Source organism: Cyprinodon tularosa, unplaced genomic scaffold, assembly GCF_016077235.1.
Source record: "Cyprinodon tularosa strain WSP-4 unplaced genomic scaffold, ASM1607723v1 ctg34, whole genome shotgun sequence".
NCBI classification, from domain to species: domain Eukaryota; kingdom Metazoa; phylum Chordata; class Actinopteri; order Cyprinodontiformes; family Cyprinodontidae; genus Cyprinodon; species Cyprinodon tularosa.
Genome location: NW_024039052.1, coordinates 1,746,726 through 1,764,728, shown reverse-complemented (window position 1 = coordinate 1,764,728; position 18,003 = coordinate 1,746,726). Strand labels below are relative to the sequence as shown.

General features: G+C 36.8%; 1 protein-coding gene across 1 annotated transcript in view; it reads left to right on the top strand.

Moving 5' to 3' along the window:
• The window catches only part of nbeab (neurobeachin b), a 248,792-nt gene that overhangs the window by 196,325 nt on the left and 34,464 nt on the right, over positions 1-18,003 (top strand). Inside the window, exons 41-44 of the mRNA XM_038294440.1 lie at positions 2,086-2,203; positions 2,290-2,392; positions 3,927-4,042; positions 7,627-7,739. Coding sequence (XP_038150368.1) covers positions 2,086-2,203; positions 2,290-2,392; positions 3,927-4,042; positions 7,627-7,739 — 450 coding nt within the window. The remainder of the gene's footprint in view (positions 1-2,085; positions 2,204-2,289; positions 2,393-3,926; positions 4,043-7,626; positions 7,740-18,003) is intronic.

The following is an 18,003-nucleotide window of genomic DNA, read 5'->3' as shown; positions in this document are numbered from 1 at the left end:
TCTTGCATGGCTCCCCAGCCCAATGGAGATTTACAGTCTTGTTTAGCTTCTTCTATTTTCTAATGATTGCTCCAACAGTGGAGCTTTTTTCACCAAGCTACTTGGGAATTTACCCATAGCCCTCCCCCCCTTGTGGAGGTGTACAATTTTGCCTCTAGTGTCTTTGGACAGCTCTTTGGTCTTGGTCATGCTAGTAGTTGGATTCTTACTGATTGTATGGAGTCGACAGGTGTCTTTATGCAGCTAAATAAATCGTAAAAAATCCCATTTTGCGATTTCTGGATTTTATTTTATTTTTTACATTATATCTGTCAGAGTGGACATGCACCTACGATGACTATTTCCAACCCCTCTATGATTTCTTAGTGGGGAAAATGGCAAAATAGCAGGGTTTTCAAATGCCTGTTTTCCTGTATAATTCTCCATAGATTTATTTTCTCTGAAGTGTACCAATATGCGATTATTACCTGGGGAGCTGATGAAGCTTCTTCACAGCTCAGACTGTTGAACAGAATTGCTCAGTGAGATGGAAGGAAAGTGGAAAGGTGTGTGAGGGAGTCATTCTCACCTGTCAGAACATCTGTCTTGATTTTTCTATGTGTGGACTGTTTTAGTCCTCCGTTGCTGCAAACGGACAGGATTCTTTGTTGCTGGCTCTTTTTTTTTTACATTCTAACTTTATTGATCATGTGTGTGTTATTAACCTGCAGGGCTGTTTTGGTGACTGTTTCTTTTTGCTGCATTGAGTGGTGCAAACCAAGAGATAGGTGTGAAAGAATCTGTTGGCAGTGGCATGTTTTTTGTTGAAACAGGCCTCGAGATATGTTATACTGTCCGCCTGAGTATTTCTTAAGTTCAAATAAGAATACTACAAACTACAGCTATATTGATCACCAAAGCCTGCACTACGCAGATGTTTAAATGCATATAATTTATGAACAACCTTTATATCTACTAACAGTATGTATTATTGTAAGCAGCCAAGAAGGTTTTTATTTCTACTTATGCTAGGCCCACTTTTGCCTTTAAAATTACACTCTTAATTCAGGTGGATTTGGGGGCTACACATTAGTTATGTAAATTGCCTATCCCACCTAGAGATGGACCATTATTTGATATCAATATGCAATGCAATATAGTTTTACCCAGCATGGGTGATTTGACTTTTTAAACACATTTACAGTCATTCAAAAGATGATAATAGCCTTTGATTACAGCATAAGTCACTGAAAGATTGTTTTCATGCAGTTTTATTTGTTTCATTAACAAAAAATATAAAAATCTTAACATGGTATATTAGACAAGCTTTATACATTTGGTAAATTGTCATATGTTTGTACAGGATTCTGTGGTGGGCATTCTCTGCAGACTTTCTGAGGCCTTTATCTTATCAATATTGAAATTAGATCATATTGACCTTAATTCAGAATTATGTTTTTATATTAGTTTTTGCCATATTGTTAAGGCCTAATCCCAAAACACTGCCAGTTTGCTGGATTATATTGGAATCTGTAGACTGCAGGGGCCATTGCTTTGATTTGAACTCATAGTCATGTTCGAGAGACCAATTTGAGATGATCTGAGCTATGAAACATTGTGCTTGCCTTGAGCAAGTAGCCCTTAGAACAGGGGTAAACTGGCCAGTGAGGGATTGACCTGATCAGCGATAATACAGGATTTGCTGTGTATTATGATAACATTTATTTATTTACTTAGTTATGATAATGATTGTGCTTTAGATATTTCAATTATCTGAATAGAAAAGAGTTAACCTTTGTTCAGCAAAATAAATGAGCAAGGGAAGGAGCAGTGTTTAAGCTTTTATGTATATTTTAGCTATTCTAATTTAATTTTAAAATAGAAAAAGCTGCGCAAAACAATGTTCAAATTCTTTCCTGATTCCTTTTCTCATCCGTTTTCTGATCTGTTGTGTTTATACACTATTAAATGCACTAATTTGGTAATGCTGGTAAACTGTCAGCAGAATATATAGTTTTTTACCTTTTTGTATGAAAGGTTTCATCAAATATATTTTTCGCAATGCAGCTATATTTACTTTTACTTTCATCTGTCTCACCCCCCCAGGTGTTGATGTATACTGATGGCTTGCATGGGAAGTGGATGTTCAGTGAGATCCGGGCTGTTTTTTCCAGACGTTTCCTTCTACAGAACACTGCCATGGAGGTCTTCATGGCTAACAGAAGTAAGCAGAGTAGTACATAAAACATTTAAAGTTTGTTTTTATTATTTTTTTCCCCATTTGTTTGATGGTAATTTTTCTGTTTGCAGCCTCCGTTATGTTCAACTTTCCCGACCAGGCCACAGTAAAAAAAGTGGTCTATTGTCTTCCTCGTGTAGGTGTAGGAACCAGCTATGGACTTCCACAAGCCAGGTAGGATAAGAGATGGCAAATGAAATGATACAAAAGGTTGATATTATAATTCAACAGTTATCGTCAATATTGGTTGCTTGTGCATTCCTTCAGCATGAAACAAGTCTATAAGTAGTCCCATTGTTCCATACCCTGAAGTGGATGTTCACTGACCCTGACAGGACTGACCTAATTCTCCAACTGAAATCTCTACATAGCCAGGCCAATGACTGGAACAAAACATAAAGAAACAGACCCCCCCTAAGGCTTCATTGTTGCTAACAGGCCATTTAATTTTCCGCTCTAAAATACAGTCCTGCAATCAGAGGATCAAATGCAACTGCAATCTTTGCAGAATCCTGATCAACACATTGCTTATTTGTATTTCTTGTTTTAATTTTTTTTTTGTTTGTTTGTTTGTTTGCACTTGGTAATAATGAGTTTATTGTTTCTAATTGTTTCTAATATGTGAAACAAAAATGTCCTACTAGAATGTGGGTGATTCTTTTATTTTAATTTGGGGTGTTAAATTCCAGTCCTCGTCAACTACTATCTTTCCTCCAACGCAGCTTAATCAAATGACTGAATTTCCTCATTTGCATGTCATTTAACTCTACATGGGCCAGGTAACTAACCATTTGTTTTGTTCAGTTGTCAGAGAAGGGAAGGGATATATTGAGAGCTTGCTGCGTAATAGCCACAGTCTCTCTCTCTCTCTCTCTCTCTCTCTCTCTGGTTTACATGACTTCACCTTAAACTCAGTGACCTCTGTTGTTTCCTCTCTTCATGGTAGCTACATCTACTCTGTTGTTCTGTTCAGGCCTGACACTGTCCTGGAAAGTTGCAAGTTTCTGTTCTCCTATAGATGAACCACTTGGCCCTGTCTTTTAGTGGTTAACTTGGTCTCTGGCCGACACATAGCTATGGGCTGAGATTTTACTTTGACTAAAGTATGCTTACTCGTTCATCTCCTAGACTCAAGAGTTGATCTTCTTAGCTGTATTTCTGTCTAAGATGAAGCCACTGCAGGAGCTACTATAGAAACTTTCATAGAAAGTATCCCTGTATCTTTGCTTTTTTGTGTGTCTGATCAACCGCCTAGCAGGTTGTGGCAGTAGGCCTTTCACACTGAACCTGGTTCTTTTTTTAATGTGTTCAAGGATAATTTTCCTCTCTATGGCTGCTAAATGCATGCTTGGCACGACGGTTTGCTGCAAATTTGTCACAATACAAGCCACTGTCTACAGTGCCTTTGCTATATGCTTATTTAAGAAGAGTGAATTATGTACATTAAATGCAATCAGCTGAGTTTCCTTAGACAGAAAACCAATCTGTCTATATGATTAGACAAAGTGCCTTGATATTACAAGTTTTATATTTCTGTTATCTAAATAAACTGATCTGATTTGGACTTAGCCTAAAGGACTGGAATTAGGTACTCCCGATTAAAGCATTGCCTAAGCTTGTATCTTTTTGAGTTTTTTTTTTTTAAATGTCCATATTATAGAAAAAACTGTGAGGAAATTTGTCTCATTTCTCATTTGAATGTTTTCAGGCGTATCTCCCTGGCAACCCCTCGGCAGCTTTTCAAATCTTCCAACATGACCCAGCGCTGGCAGAGAAGAGAGATCTCCAACTTTGAGTATCTGATGTTTTTCAACACCATAGCTGGTAAAGTGCTAACCAAAGCAGTTACACAATTTCCAAGTGATGTCTTTTAGTTGAAACTGTAAAGTACTGTAGCTTAAAGTATAGAAATAATGAATGCGGGGGGTTGTGTTTGGCTTTTTGCAGCCATCAGTAAGATTTATTGCTTCTGATTTGTTTTCTTCCTTGTCCATATAAACCTAATGACCTGAGATGGTTTTAAGTTTTAATCTGTTATATGAGTGAATCTTTCCACAGCAAGTCTTTAAAGTTATCTAGCAGGATCAATACATTTTATGTGTCAGTGATACTAGAAACATACACTAAGTGTGCTCATGTTTGTCGGATTAGTTTAAGAATCTATGGTGGCTTTAGGCGATACCAAACACAGCAAACTTCACTGTTCATGAGTATCTGCCTTTTGAAGCAAGAAGCAGGCGCAGTGGATTTTCCTGGATAATTAGTGCCTGGTTTTGTGAAAGTGTACATGAGTGTCTGCAGAGTTGAAAGGTTCTGTTGTCGACTCTCTGATCTGAACTGCAACTAACAGGAAAGGCAAGAACAACTGCACCCTACTTTGCTCGGAGAGGTGTCATCCTCTCTGTCGCTGCATATTCATGCATATTTATATTTAGCTGGTGCTTGAGAGTCGATACATTATTGTCAGCTAATTAGATGTAAGGCAGGCACAAAAACATGCCCAAAATTCATTAAAAATCCCTCGTAATGACCTGAGCTGCCAGATATGTCAGAAAGTGTGGAGCGGAAGACAGGCGGGGGGTGAAGTGCTGGGAAGAGGCGCGAACAGAAAGACTTCTTCTAATTAAACACTATTCCACTGTTATTAACATCCTGCCACCCTAACTCAGGACTCAGCACCACTTGGTCTCACCACACCAATGCCTGACTCCATCTTCTGTGCTCAGCCTGCTGTTTCCTCTTCAGTGTGTACCATTAACCTTGATAATTATGTTCTATAGCTTCCTGCAGACCTTATCTGCTACTCTGAGATAACCTACTCACTGACCAGCCGTTTAAAAAACTGGCATGTTTAGATCCTCTTGCCATTTTGCTGCAAAACCACAGCTAACTATTTTACTGTTAATCGTTAAACTCTTATAAAGGTACTGTGCTCTTCATAAAAGAGCAAATACCTATTCTTAATAAAGAATCATTCATCTATTTATCATTCTTCACATTGTAAACAATCAAAGGATTTGTTCGGCTTCTCTATCTGCTCTAACATCCAATGATGAAATTTATAATTTAGTCATGTTTTGTTGTATATACTTGTTTGGTATTTATTTAAGTGCTCTACATTAATAGGATAGTGAAAATATATAACTAATCAAATTTTTATTTTATTTTTGTGATTTGCTTAAAGTCCATTAACATTTTGTAATCACTTCTAAGGATTAAGCGAGTTTTAATTATTTTTATCTGTTGTTCTTCATGCAATATATTTTGTTGTTAATCTTAAGTTACTAAAGGTAAAAAATAAATTCATAACCAGCTGTAATTGAAATTGTACCTATTAACTCTTGATTATTTGTTATGTGTTTGATACTATCGTTTTTTTTGTCATTTACAAAGGTGTATGTAAATGAATAAAGTGTATTTTGTAAAATATGGCCATGTGAGTTAGGGAAATACCGTTTTCAAGTAGGGGATGTAATCTGTTAGAAGTCTAAATCTTCAGCTGTATTTTTCTGTTAAAGATTTCTTGTTTCCCTATTGTTAAAAAAAAAGAAGCAAAAAACAAAACATTTTACCCGCTATTAGAGGAAAAACCCTAACCAAGCTGGACCAACATAAAAATATTGTCCCCTAAACCTATTATGAACACATACTTTTTCATCTGGATCTACAATTTGCTTTAGCCTTGTTATTTGTGATGTTGATGGAAGAATGAATGTTATTCCTCATTGATTAAGATTCCTGAAAATTATAAGGTTGAGACAAAAAAAATCAGTTGCAAAAGTTCTTTAATATTGGATTTATAATATATAAAGGATTCCTGCCTAAAGACAACATATGTTAAACAAGTGTTATACTTGAAATCACAATTTAGCCAGTGATGTTAATGATCTTGTCAAATAACTTGTATGTATAATAGTAAAAAGAAGCTGTCAAATTTTGCTAAACCATTTTAATATAGAAAAATGGGTCTACAGAGTAAGATCCTAAAACGCTAAAAGAAGCACATTCTGGTGCTTTGCCCTAATTTCTTTAATTACAGAATGCCTAGTTTGCTAAATTGCTGCTCTAATGTTGTGCTGCTCTAGTCTCAAAGACTAATGAAAATGCTGGTATAAGAAGTCACCCATTTCTACACGAGCATTATTAATGGGAAACTCTGGGTTTGGTGTCTTACAGTAGGTGGAAGCTTAGAATCAAATTCAAAACTTTTTTAGTTATCAGATGACTGCTTTTCACCATTGAGTCACAGTCATTATTTTCTATTTCACATGCCTGTTTCATTTGATTTCTGTTTAAAGTGTATTGAAAAGTAAAACCCTATTGACAATGCTGAATTTACTTCTCATTTTTCCCAAGAGTTCTTGACAAATCTTTTCCTGCTGAAAAGCTTATTTCCTCTCACTGGATAAAAGGGAAGCTGAAATCCTGCAAATCAGCAGTTCAAAACTGCAGGGACATCAAACACATTTAGTGTTATGAATATATAGTTCTATAATTACAAACATTCAACTTGCAGACAAGCCTCCTGTGACGCTCACCTTTTATTGACAAGTCACACTCAGCAGTTCATGTCAAGAAAAACAAAGGAAACTTTCTCATGTTTTCTGGTTTAGGGTACAATTACTTATACTCCTCAAACCTTAAACCATTTTGTCACGCTGCAGATACCATTTTCATCGCATTTTATTTAAATCATATGTTATATGCCAGTGCAAATAGCTCTAAGATGTAAAGGGGAAATGGTACATGAAAGCCCTTTATGTGGAGGCCTTTTATCCGGTTCAGCGAAATACCATGTTTTTCTACCCATGTTTGGATAATGGATTCACCAATTTTCTGAGAGATTTTAAACACTTAGTATAGACTTCAAAATAAAACTCAGCATTAAACCTTATCTCATCATGGATTACAAGATGTGTTCCATAGTTTTTATCATGCTTTTTTATACTCATGTTCTTTACCAAAGAGTTCTTCACAGAAAAGCTGTATTTACAATGAAATTGAAATAGACACAGAGGAATTTGTTTACGGTACCTATTAAATGACTTCTGAACTCAAATGTCTTTAAAAAAAGAAAATCCACGTAAAAGGAGTTGAAATAATGCATGCAAAATTTTTCTAATTTTCATTATACAAAGGAGTTTGAAAACCATGTAATCTTGCACATTCCTGGCATTTAGTTATTTAACATTTTAAAGTTAACTGCATGCAATGAATTACTACATAACAAAATATTATAAAGTTCAAGGAGTCTGAATACTTTATAGTTGTGAAGAGGGAAATCTGTCAGATAAACAGCTCTATCATCAGGCTGTTTCTAATACTGCATCCTGTGTTGCCCTATTCCACCTGCTGTTTTCTTTTAGTCTGTCATCACTCACACATTTCTGTCTGCCACATTTGTCTAGGGAGGACATATAATGACCTGAACCAGTACCCAATCTTTCCCTGGGTACTTACCAACTATGACTCCGAGGAGCTGGACTTGACCCTTCCCGGGAACTTCAGAGATCTCTCCAAGGTATGAAGACTTATTTGCCTTTGCAACTTTATATTATTCATAGAAGATGGAAAATAAGGAGGAAATGATTGAGAATAATTGTTCTATTTCCTCTAGAAACTCTGGAAATGATTTGTCAAAGAATTATTCATAGATTGAAGACCATCACTGCTAGTCAGGGGGCTTCTCCAGATTTGATATAAGACATACCTCTATAGAAGGTACCCACAGCAATCAGCATCTAACAACAATTTATTAAAGAAACTCCTGAGTCACAGCAATATTCGAATTCCATGACATTTAAATATCTTACAAGACTCACAAGGCCTGAAACAGCTAGCTATATAGGTGGCTAGATAGACAGCTACACAAGTAATTACTTCACTAAAGCTCCGACAATTATCTAATTTTAAATATATGCATTTATTAGCCTTGCAATGTAAATAATTGTTGTGCTGGAACAACCTAATTTTTTTAACTTGTTTAACTTATAGAAGCAGGTTATAAAAACAGTATTGTAGCAATTCCAAAACATATAAAACCGTGCAATAAAATGACTGGTTGTGAGCCTTTCTAATCATACGGTTCAGACATAATGTCCTGCGGCACTGATAACTAAATGTTTTTGGACTGAATGGGAGAAGGCAGGAGATCGCTCCACCACAAACCATGGCCTGGTTTACTGGTTTTCCACCCCCCTCTTCTCTCTCTACATCGTGCAATTGCACACGGCTGTTCACTGACCTGAAAACAGTTGCATTCCTGTCTAAGCACTCTCACTCACTTCAGCGCTGCCTTTTTCTCTCTTGTTTCCCTTGCAGCACCAATGGCCCAACTTGGAGCCAAACTTTCCAGTCTCGCTTCTTAACAGTTTCCATTAGTTACGAATGCAAATGTTCAATGGAAATAACTAAATGTGAAACAAAATGTACAATGGAATGATTTCAATTTTACCAACCCAGAGCACCTTAAGCTACTGTACCACTGAGTTGTTAGCTCTCGCAACAGTCAGCAACGTTCAGCTTTACCTGTTGGGTACCCAGGTGGACTGAGGATGCGGCAGTGTTTGTGTGTCTATGCATGTGTGTTTTGGGGTGCTTGAGCAGAGCTGAGCTTCATGCAACCCAACTGCCCTGGGGAGACAGTTATTTATTGTAATGTATTCCAGTGACATCCTCCCATGCTGTTTACAGGCCTGAGCTGCCTTCATTAGCATGAGTTCACAGCCCATGTCTCCTGACAGTTGTCCTTGAAACCCTGGAGCTTATTTTTTCAAAAGTTCAATGATATTATTGCATGGAGGGACAGAGGTCTAGAATGTCCTCTCCTCTTGGTCTGCCCCTCTGTACCAGTATGGATTAGTGGTAGTGTTACAGTCACTGGAGAGCTGTAAAGTTAGGTGTCTTCTTCATGTACAGTAGATTTCCAGTATATTGTATTCTGTAAGTAAACAATGACATGTCTCCTTTCTTGTGTTCTAGTGTTACTTTTTAAATCTTTGTTTCACTTAGTATAAATAGCTAAACTGTGCATCCCTTTTTTCTGTGATACAGATAATTGTATCTTACAATAAATTTGAGAATCTCGTGAAATATATGAGTTGCGCATAAAATTATAATCCATTAAAATATTTAGTTTCAACAAATTTTTTATTTCAAATTTCAAGTGATTTAAATCAAGATTTTATTTTAATGCTTCTACTAAAACACCACAAACATTAAATTAAGTATTATAGGTTCATTAACAGTTTGTAATATTTTGAGGTTTTTGATCATCATACGAAATGTACAGATTTTGGTCTTTTTCCTGTAGTATATTCATTGTTACATGTTTTTTTATGAAATAAGTGTTTTTGGGTGTTATCTGCTGGTTTTTGTACTGCAGTTTTGAAACGTTTAAATCAACAGGCCCATTCTAAGGATAATGCATTCAAAAGATGTTTTCTTACTTATTTGATTCATTGGATTTACCTATGCAATATGTGCTCTACTGAGAACAACACTTCTCTTTTAAAATTAAACCTCAATCTATGAGTGCAAGGCTCATTTTCCCACAGATAGTCATATTATGAAAGCTGCTTGTCACTTGTGTCTTTGACTGTCACAAGATAGACACTATTGTTTAAACTGCTCAACGTCTGATGCACCAAATATTTTCCTCCCAAACCTGTACGCACCCACATTTACCTGCTGGTTGAGCATTCAGTGAACTGTAAGCAGTGCTATTGAACACTTCATTGCTGTGCCTCGAGGCCAAACTTCTGCATATTTGGATGTCAGCTGTATTTACGCAGTAAAGTGATTCATTAGTTTCTAATGATTATTTTTTGATGGAGTGACAAGTCTATAATAAATGAAGGGAAGTTTCCTCATAGTTGTTAAATGGTGCAATGAAGATTTAATTGCAAAAGAAAGCGAAATAAGCAGATGTGGTTAAGCCCTGCGTTTTCTCACCCTCTCATGCTGTGTATATAATATAAAACAGAATTTTCAAAATCTGATTTTTAAAAGGGCTGAAAATTGACATAACTGCATACACTGCACTACAGTTCATTTTCACTTAAATTGTACTTTTTTAAATCTTGGCAACCTGAAAGGACGCTTGCATTGGCTTCGAAAATGTGCCCTTTATGCATTTTCTTTCAGATCCTTATTCATTCTCCCTTTCATTCCAGCCAGGCTGTTTGTGAGTACATCTGCTTTATCTTGATTTGGAGCAGCTTGATTACATTAGACTGGAGCTCCATGCAGTACTGCTTCTGACAACGGAAGCAAAAATGACTGTGACTTGCCCTGACAGAGCACTGTAGCAACATACAGTAATGTAATTTGTTTTGAAATATAAAATTCAATACGCCACACTTTGTGAGGTGGCTTGGATATCAGCAAACAAAAGGAGACACTCTTTTCCGTTCACTCACCAACAGCTACGTACGCTTCCAGCAGCTTTGGAGAGTAACACCACCAATGATTGTGATTAGATCTGAAGCCAGTCAAAGTTTGATCATACTTTGCTTCGTTCTGTTGATGTGTTTCAGTGGGTCAGGTGTTATACAAGAAATGAACTCAGATAAAGTAAGTGTGGAACTGTCTAATGCAGTTGTTCTCATTGTCTTATATCTATGATCAGTGTGATATGTGGTGCAGAGAAAAGTAACAAGGTGATATTTCTTTGTTGCAGTGAGCCAATAGAAGCTGTATTGAACTAATCAACAGATGGTGAATATGACAGGACTAAAAGCACTTAAGTGCCTCTGACATGCCTATCCTACTCTATAAATTAGGTTTTTATTTCACATCAAATCCTAATCATGCATTTTTTTCCCGTATGAGTTACTTATAGCTCTCCTTGTTTAAACTCTTCATCTAAGGCAATAACAAGTTAGCTTTATAAACTATAAAATATTTAGTGGCATTATGCTGTATAATGTGTTATACATTATATATGGTGAAAGTCTGTGATGTATTGAAGGTGTAGAGCAGAAGTGCAGAAATATGAAGAAAGGACATTGGATCCAGCCAGCAGGAAGAATTTAAATAGAAAAAAGAAAATCCTAAAAGGCATTATTTAACCTTTTCAATAGCATGCTATTCTTAAAGTATTCAGTAGGGGCATACTTTTTTAGTCATAGTAGAAAATATGTAACATGACTTAGGCAGCGTTCACACAGCAGCGTGAAATGACCCAAATCCGGGGTTTTTTCCCCATATGCGACCTGTATCTGATCTTTTCATGACAGTCTGAACAACATGGATCTGCATTCTTTCCAATGCGACCCAGGCCAGTTGGCTATGTGGTCCTCAGTCCCATATGAATCTGATTTTTTCAAATGAGACCTGTGTCAGAACGGCCAGGTCGCATTCATCCGACCTGAATGTCATTACTGCTCAACAAAGGTCCCTATTCTGCATCTCGCTATGCAGAAGGGGGGAAAAAAACAATAACTATGGTGGATAATACGGAAAGCAGACTTTTCAAGCCTCTTGAAAAGACTGTGTCGTTAATGCACTGGCTGAGATTGGGAAAGAAATGAAAGATGCGCTCCAGCAATAGCACCCATGTTTAGGCCCGTAAACACAGAGGACTCTAAATGCGTCCTCTATGGTGTATGCGGGACAGTTGAACTGTATGAATGCAGTTCACACAGGAGATAGCATGCAAGTCGCATTTATTTGGAAATGTGAACAACCAAGCAAAAGATTCGGATTTCACAAAAAAAATCCTAATTAAGCATTAAGGTCTGCAGTGTGATGTAGCCTAAGACAACCTGAAAAGCACATGGCAGTAATGAAGTTTCTTTTGTTTATGTAAATGATGCACTCTACTCTGTTCTGTTGCTCCAACAACCACAATGGACAATCACCAAAAGGAGAAAAATAGATAAAGAGTTTAGAAATGCCCCATATCCCATATTATAATATGGAGTTACATGGCAAACATTTGTGCTTGGTGTTAATTTGGTGCTTAAAGTCCATGTAAAGTATAAATGTGTGTTCTTAGTTTATCAACCCACAAAAACATGTGTTATTATTCACCCAGCCAAATTTGAATGATTAAAAAACTGCTAAGCATGTAAAAGTAAGTCTCAAAAGTCATGAAAAAACACAGGGGAGTGTCTGCCGGAAGGCACTGCATCCACACCCATACTAAAGAACGTTCCCATGTTCTGTAGCAACAGTTTGGCATAATACATAGCAAGGTGGAAAATGCATTTTCTATTGTCAATTCCATACATAGAATTCAGATACGAGACATATCACCCTGTTAGCTACTGTCAACAAATCCTGAAACACAGAGAGTTTGAGACACAGAATAAATTGAACTTTATAATACATTTCTCCATGGTTGGAAGAAATTTTAGAACAAAACATTTGTAATGTTTAAAAGAAAACGGGAAAAAAAATCCTTTTACACAATTAGATATCATTATGAGTCACATAGGTGTGAAAAATACAATAGCTAGCAAGAGAGACTGAGAAGAGATAAAAGTTATGAATTCCCGTCCAAGCTTAGAGGTTAGTGAAGCAGTTGTAAAAGTTAGCTTCCTAATTACAACAAAACAGCATCAGAATCAAAGCTGTAGATTGATGGGAGTTTGGTGAATCATTCAAGAACGATACTTCGACATTGAGGATATCAGAACTGTTGACTTTGATGGCTAAAAGTCCGGTAATTTGTTGCATTTTCTTTGGCAAGAGATGAGACTCAACTGGTCATATTAATGTGTGGAGTAAAGGACACTTTAGTGTCTTGAGCTGGTGCCTATGTTGGACACCATACTGTAACTGCAAAGGAAATGTTCAGCTCTCTTATTAGTTCATCAGATGGAATCACATTTTTTTATGTAATTATGTTTTATTCAATTGGAGCATGTCAAATACATAATAATAATAATATGGAAGAAGTGCTCTCAGGCCAGCTGCAGCTGGTACTTTATGCCATTAATGGTCAGGAAAATAGAAGGGGGCATGACAAATTTCAGTGAGAAAGTACAATTCCTTTATGTGCAAGATGCTTGCTGGACATTTTAGTGTATTTTGCACCCAGAGGTATTGTGTTTAGGTCGTTAGAAATGACACATCATGGAGGTGGTTGTTGGAAATGCTAATTTCATACCAGCCAGAGGTCTGAATCATCATCAGTTTGACAGGTTTCTGAGTAAAAGTAATACCTAAACCATCTGAGAAACAATTATTTGGATTCCTAATTATTCAACGCTTCAGTTTGTTCTCTAAAAGAGGATACTAATGGCTGCACATAAAGAATGAACCTTTATGTTATATCTGTATGTGTCAGCATTGTGGGAAATATGTTAGACTTAATAGATTTCCTAATAAATGTCTCATTTCATTTTTTATAACATTAAAAACTTGATATCCGGGTCAGAACTGTCTTACTGCATTTGTTAAGCACAACTAAACATTTTGGTTACCTGTTCCCACCTGGCATTATTTCCGCTCAGAAGGACACAGCTGACCAAAAGGTTTAGTTTCACTTACTTAAATATAGAGAGCTTAGAAGACCATTATTTGGCCTTGATGCGACTGTTTCCAGCCCAAACACAATATAAAAGCTGCCCAATTCAGCAAAATCCACCCAAATCTCAACCGCATGTGAAAAGCATGAAACTCTATTAAAACAGACACAAATATTTTAATAGTTTTTTGCAAAGTATACATTCAAAGAACCAAACGGAAAAGTCACCGATCACTCTCTGTATTATGCCATGAGTGCAGCGCATAAAAGTTACCTGATACCAGCATAACTTTTGAAACCAATTTGCTATAAAATTCTCCTGGTTCACAAACGTTCTCTCATTACACACATACACACACCCACAGACACCCACGGTGTAGCTCATTCTAGCATTTTTCTTTCAGTCATTAAATATTTTAGGTCTGAATCTGCCACATTTCACAAAAAAACAATAATAAAGTGATCTCACCATTGTGCAATATATATAAAGTTATCCAATACATTAATAGTTGTGGGACAGGCGGCTATGTTACGCTCCAGATCAGGCTCTCATTTTTTCAATATCATGCAGGCTGCCAAAAACAAAGAAGTCTGATACATGCGCATTCAGTAACATTTTATTTTACAGGCAGAGCTCAAATCCTTTTTTACCATGTTTCATAAGTTTCATAAGTTAACAGTGGCGTGCCTGCAGAAAATGCAGAGTAGGCTACTCCTTAATTCAACGTTCATCATCAGGTCAGACATACGTAAGTTTGCCATTACCTTCTACTACTTAAAGAAAAATCTAAATATCGTCCTTAACTGCCTCCAGTCAGTTGCTACTGCTCTTTGGATCGTCATCCTCATATAAGGTATGTTTCCAATAACAATCAAATTGCGGAATTTGTTATTATGAAAATAAATTCACTGAATTGAAATACCCTAATTAAAAAAAATAACAAAAAAAAACGAATGCTTTTCAATGAAACATTTGTACTTAGTATTTAATATTTTTTTATTGTATTTAAATCGTTATATTTTGAAAAACTGCAATAGAAAGTCTTTTTTCCGCATCACATAAGTCACGTGATCTGCAGCTGGACCTCACTGCCTTGTAAAAAGACAATAAAGACAGAAAGTATTTAGCAAATGATGGATGGCTGAAATATGGATATATCTCATTTGTTTACATTCACTGCTGCCATGTGTTTTTCAGAGTTATCTCGTTAATAATCATATTTACATGCAATTTTTTTGTGTTATTAATTGAAAATACTGCAGCTGCTTAAAGGAATAGTACACCCAAAACATGATTAGCCTTCATTTTCTACTCACCCCCATGCTGAACAACACTCTGGAGTACTTTTTTGATATCTCAAATGCATCTGGAGATCTGGGAGGCTTCTTGCTGTCTGCTGACATTAAAATAATGGAGGTCTATGGTGACCGAGACAGAAAGGTCCATAAAAGTCCACAAAAAACGTGTCAATATTCCTCCATACTGCTCGTCCAATGTATTCCAAGTGTTCTGAGTGGGTAGCATCCAGAATTTACTCGAAACGAAGTCATTTAGAATGTTTTTAGAGCATAAACAGTAGTGTATAGGATTTCCTGAAAGCGCGCGCCGGCGCGTTCATGACGCTACGGAAGCCGGCAGACCAAGCCAGATGAAAGTGCGCATTCAGCGTCTGCTCTGCCAATAATGCAAGCGTAGAAGAAGAAATGTGCCGTTTACCTGTGCAAAGAAAGAAACAACAAAAGAAAAATGTCTGAGGACTTCAGTGTTGAGGAAGAGCATGAGTTCTCTGCCGAGCTGAATGCGCTGGTTTGGTCTGCCGGCTTCCGTAGCTTCGGGAGCATCTGGAGATCAGGAAGTCCTATACACTACTGTTTATGCTCTAAAAACATTCTAAATGACTTCGTTTCGAGTAAATTCTGGATGCTACCCACTCAGGACACTTGGAATACTTTGGAAGAGCAGTATGGAAGAATATTGACACGTTTTTTGTGGACTTTTATGGACCTTTCTGTCTCGGTCACCATAGACCTCCATTATTTGAATGTCAGCAGACAGCAAGAAGCCTCCCAGATCTCCAGATGCATTTGAGATATCAAAAAAGTACTCCAGAGTGTTGTTCAGCATGGGGGTGAGTAGAAAATGAAGGCTAATCATGTTTTGGGTGTACTATTCCTTTAACTTTGCATTTTTGAATTCAGCAGAATATTGTCAGCTTTGTGAACATTTGTAATGGAAACACAGCTATAGTGGACAAACGTATGCTGATATTGTGCCACAAACCACATTGTGACTTGTGTTAGTGGACTTACAGTTAGCATACCCTAATTTATCAGAAACTTGATTGCTTTCTGCCTCTTGTTGATATACAGGTGATATACTGGTGATGTACAGTAGCAGCCATTCAAAATGGCCCTACTCAGTCAAACGCCAGCCGAATAGCAGCCCTGCAACTACCAGCAGAATCCCCTGCAACTACCAGCAGAATCCCCTCCAACTTCCAGCCACTGGAGTGACCCCTCCTTCTCCTGGGCATGCATATTTTTCTACTTTGACTCCAACCTTTCACTGAATTACAGGATGGGGCTTCTATTTAGATCTTAATGTCCACAAATCATGACAGAATGAATATTTTAGTACAAAGATTGATGTTTAAAAATGAATTGTAAGGGAACAGCCAAGGGCCTCTTAAGGAAAGTGGGGAATTTTTGATGTATACACTGCATTTCATTGGTCCTAAACATTTTTGTAAGGACGCCAAACGTATTTGCTGGCTTCTACCAATATTTCTTTTCATGAGTTTTTGAATTCACAAAATTGCAACAATTCATCTTGCTTGTAAGGTAATCACCAGAACTCAAATCAATGTAAGTATGATTTTAAAACACACGTCCGACTTTGACATTTTTATTTTTCCATAAGGTCCAGCCTATTGCCATGGTCTATTTCTGTATGAAAAAGTTTATATAAAATATAAAATATCCTATATATTTAAAGAGACATTATGGAGTTTTCTGATCATTCTGCCATCTGTGGCCAAAAGATAGAACTGCACCACTCTTTGGCTTGTTCTCGTAGCGCAAGCTTTTCCTTGAAAAGTTTTTTTTATTTTATTTTTTTTATTATTTATTTAGTTGAGTGGCCATTGGTGTCTGATTTGAGCTGGATGCCAGTTGCTTCTGAGTATCCACAAAATCCATCTTGGAAATGTATTCCAAAATATATTCAGGGGAAAATGTACAGGTTTAAATGCATAAACACTGAACTACTGAGGTGTCCGTCCGCTCATCAAACAATGTTTTAGTTATTGTAAAGATATTTTTCAATAAAAACTTACAAAATATTACAGTTCTTTAATTATTCATTATAATTATTAATTTCTTTAATAGCTCTGAAAGAGGAATTTATCGCTGTTTTGTAACTACTGTAGAAATAGATATTGGTAGTACAATTAAGTAAATGGTAAATGGCATGTACTTATATAGCGCCTTTATTCAAGTTAGGAGACTTGACCAAAGCGCTTTACACTACATTCATTCACCCATTCACGCACACACTCACACACTGATGGTGGCGAGCTACATTGTAGCCACAGCTGCCCTGGGGCTCACTGACAGAAGCGAGGCTGCCGTACACTGGCGCCACCGGGCCCTCTGACCACCATCAGTAGACAATGCAGGTGAAGTGTCTTGCCCAAGGACACAACGACAATGAAAGTCGGAGTCGGGGCTTGAACCGTCAACCCTTCGATTTCAGGGCAAACTCCTACATCCAACGCCACTGTCGCCCCTAAGTACATAGGCAATGTTCTACTATGTATAAACGCTAACAGGTAGGTAGAAAATTAATTTGTATTGATATATTCTACACATATTGACCATAGAATACCCAATAAATTAAACCCAATAAATGAATAATTAAATACATTTCTATAAAAGAAAAAAACTTATGCTTATCTATGCTTAACACCATCACATGCCAAAAACAATAGTGCAGGCCCCATCAGTCAGGGCTTTGGTTGCTTTCTGTCATTACTTGCAAAAAAAACAAGCACTGAAATATAGAATGAAAAGGTCTTTGTTTCTGCTCCACACACAAATATTTTTTTTACAAACCCTACTAATACGCAGCCATTCACAACATGGCCTTTTTTTGCACTACATGTTCCATAAAATGCTTCTAAAAAATAAATATCAAATAAGCCACTTAGTACTGGTACAGGGAACTTTCAGTCCTCTTTCCCACATTTTACAGACCCTTTTTCCAAACGTATTTCATTGATTTTTATTTTTGTCAAACTAGCAGTGGTTT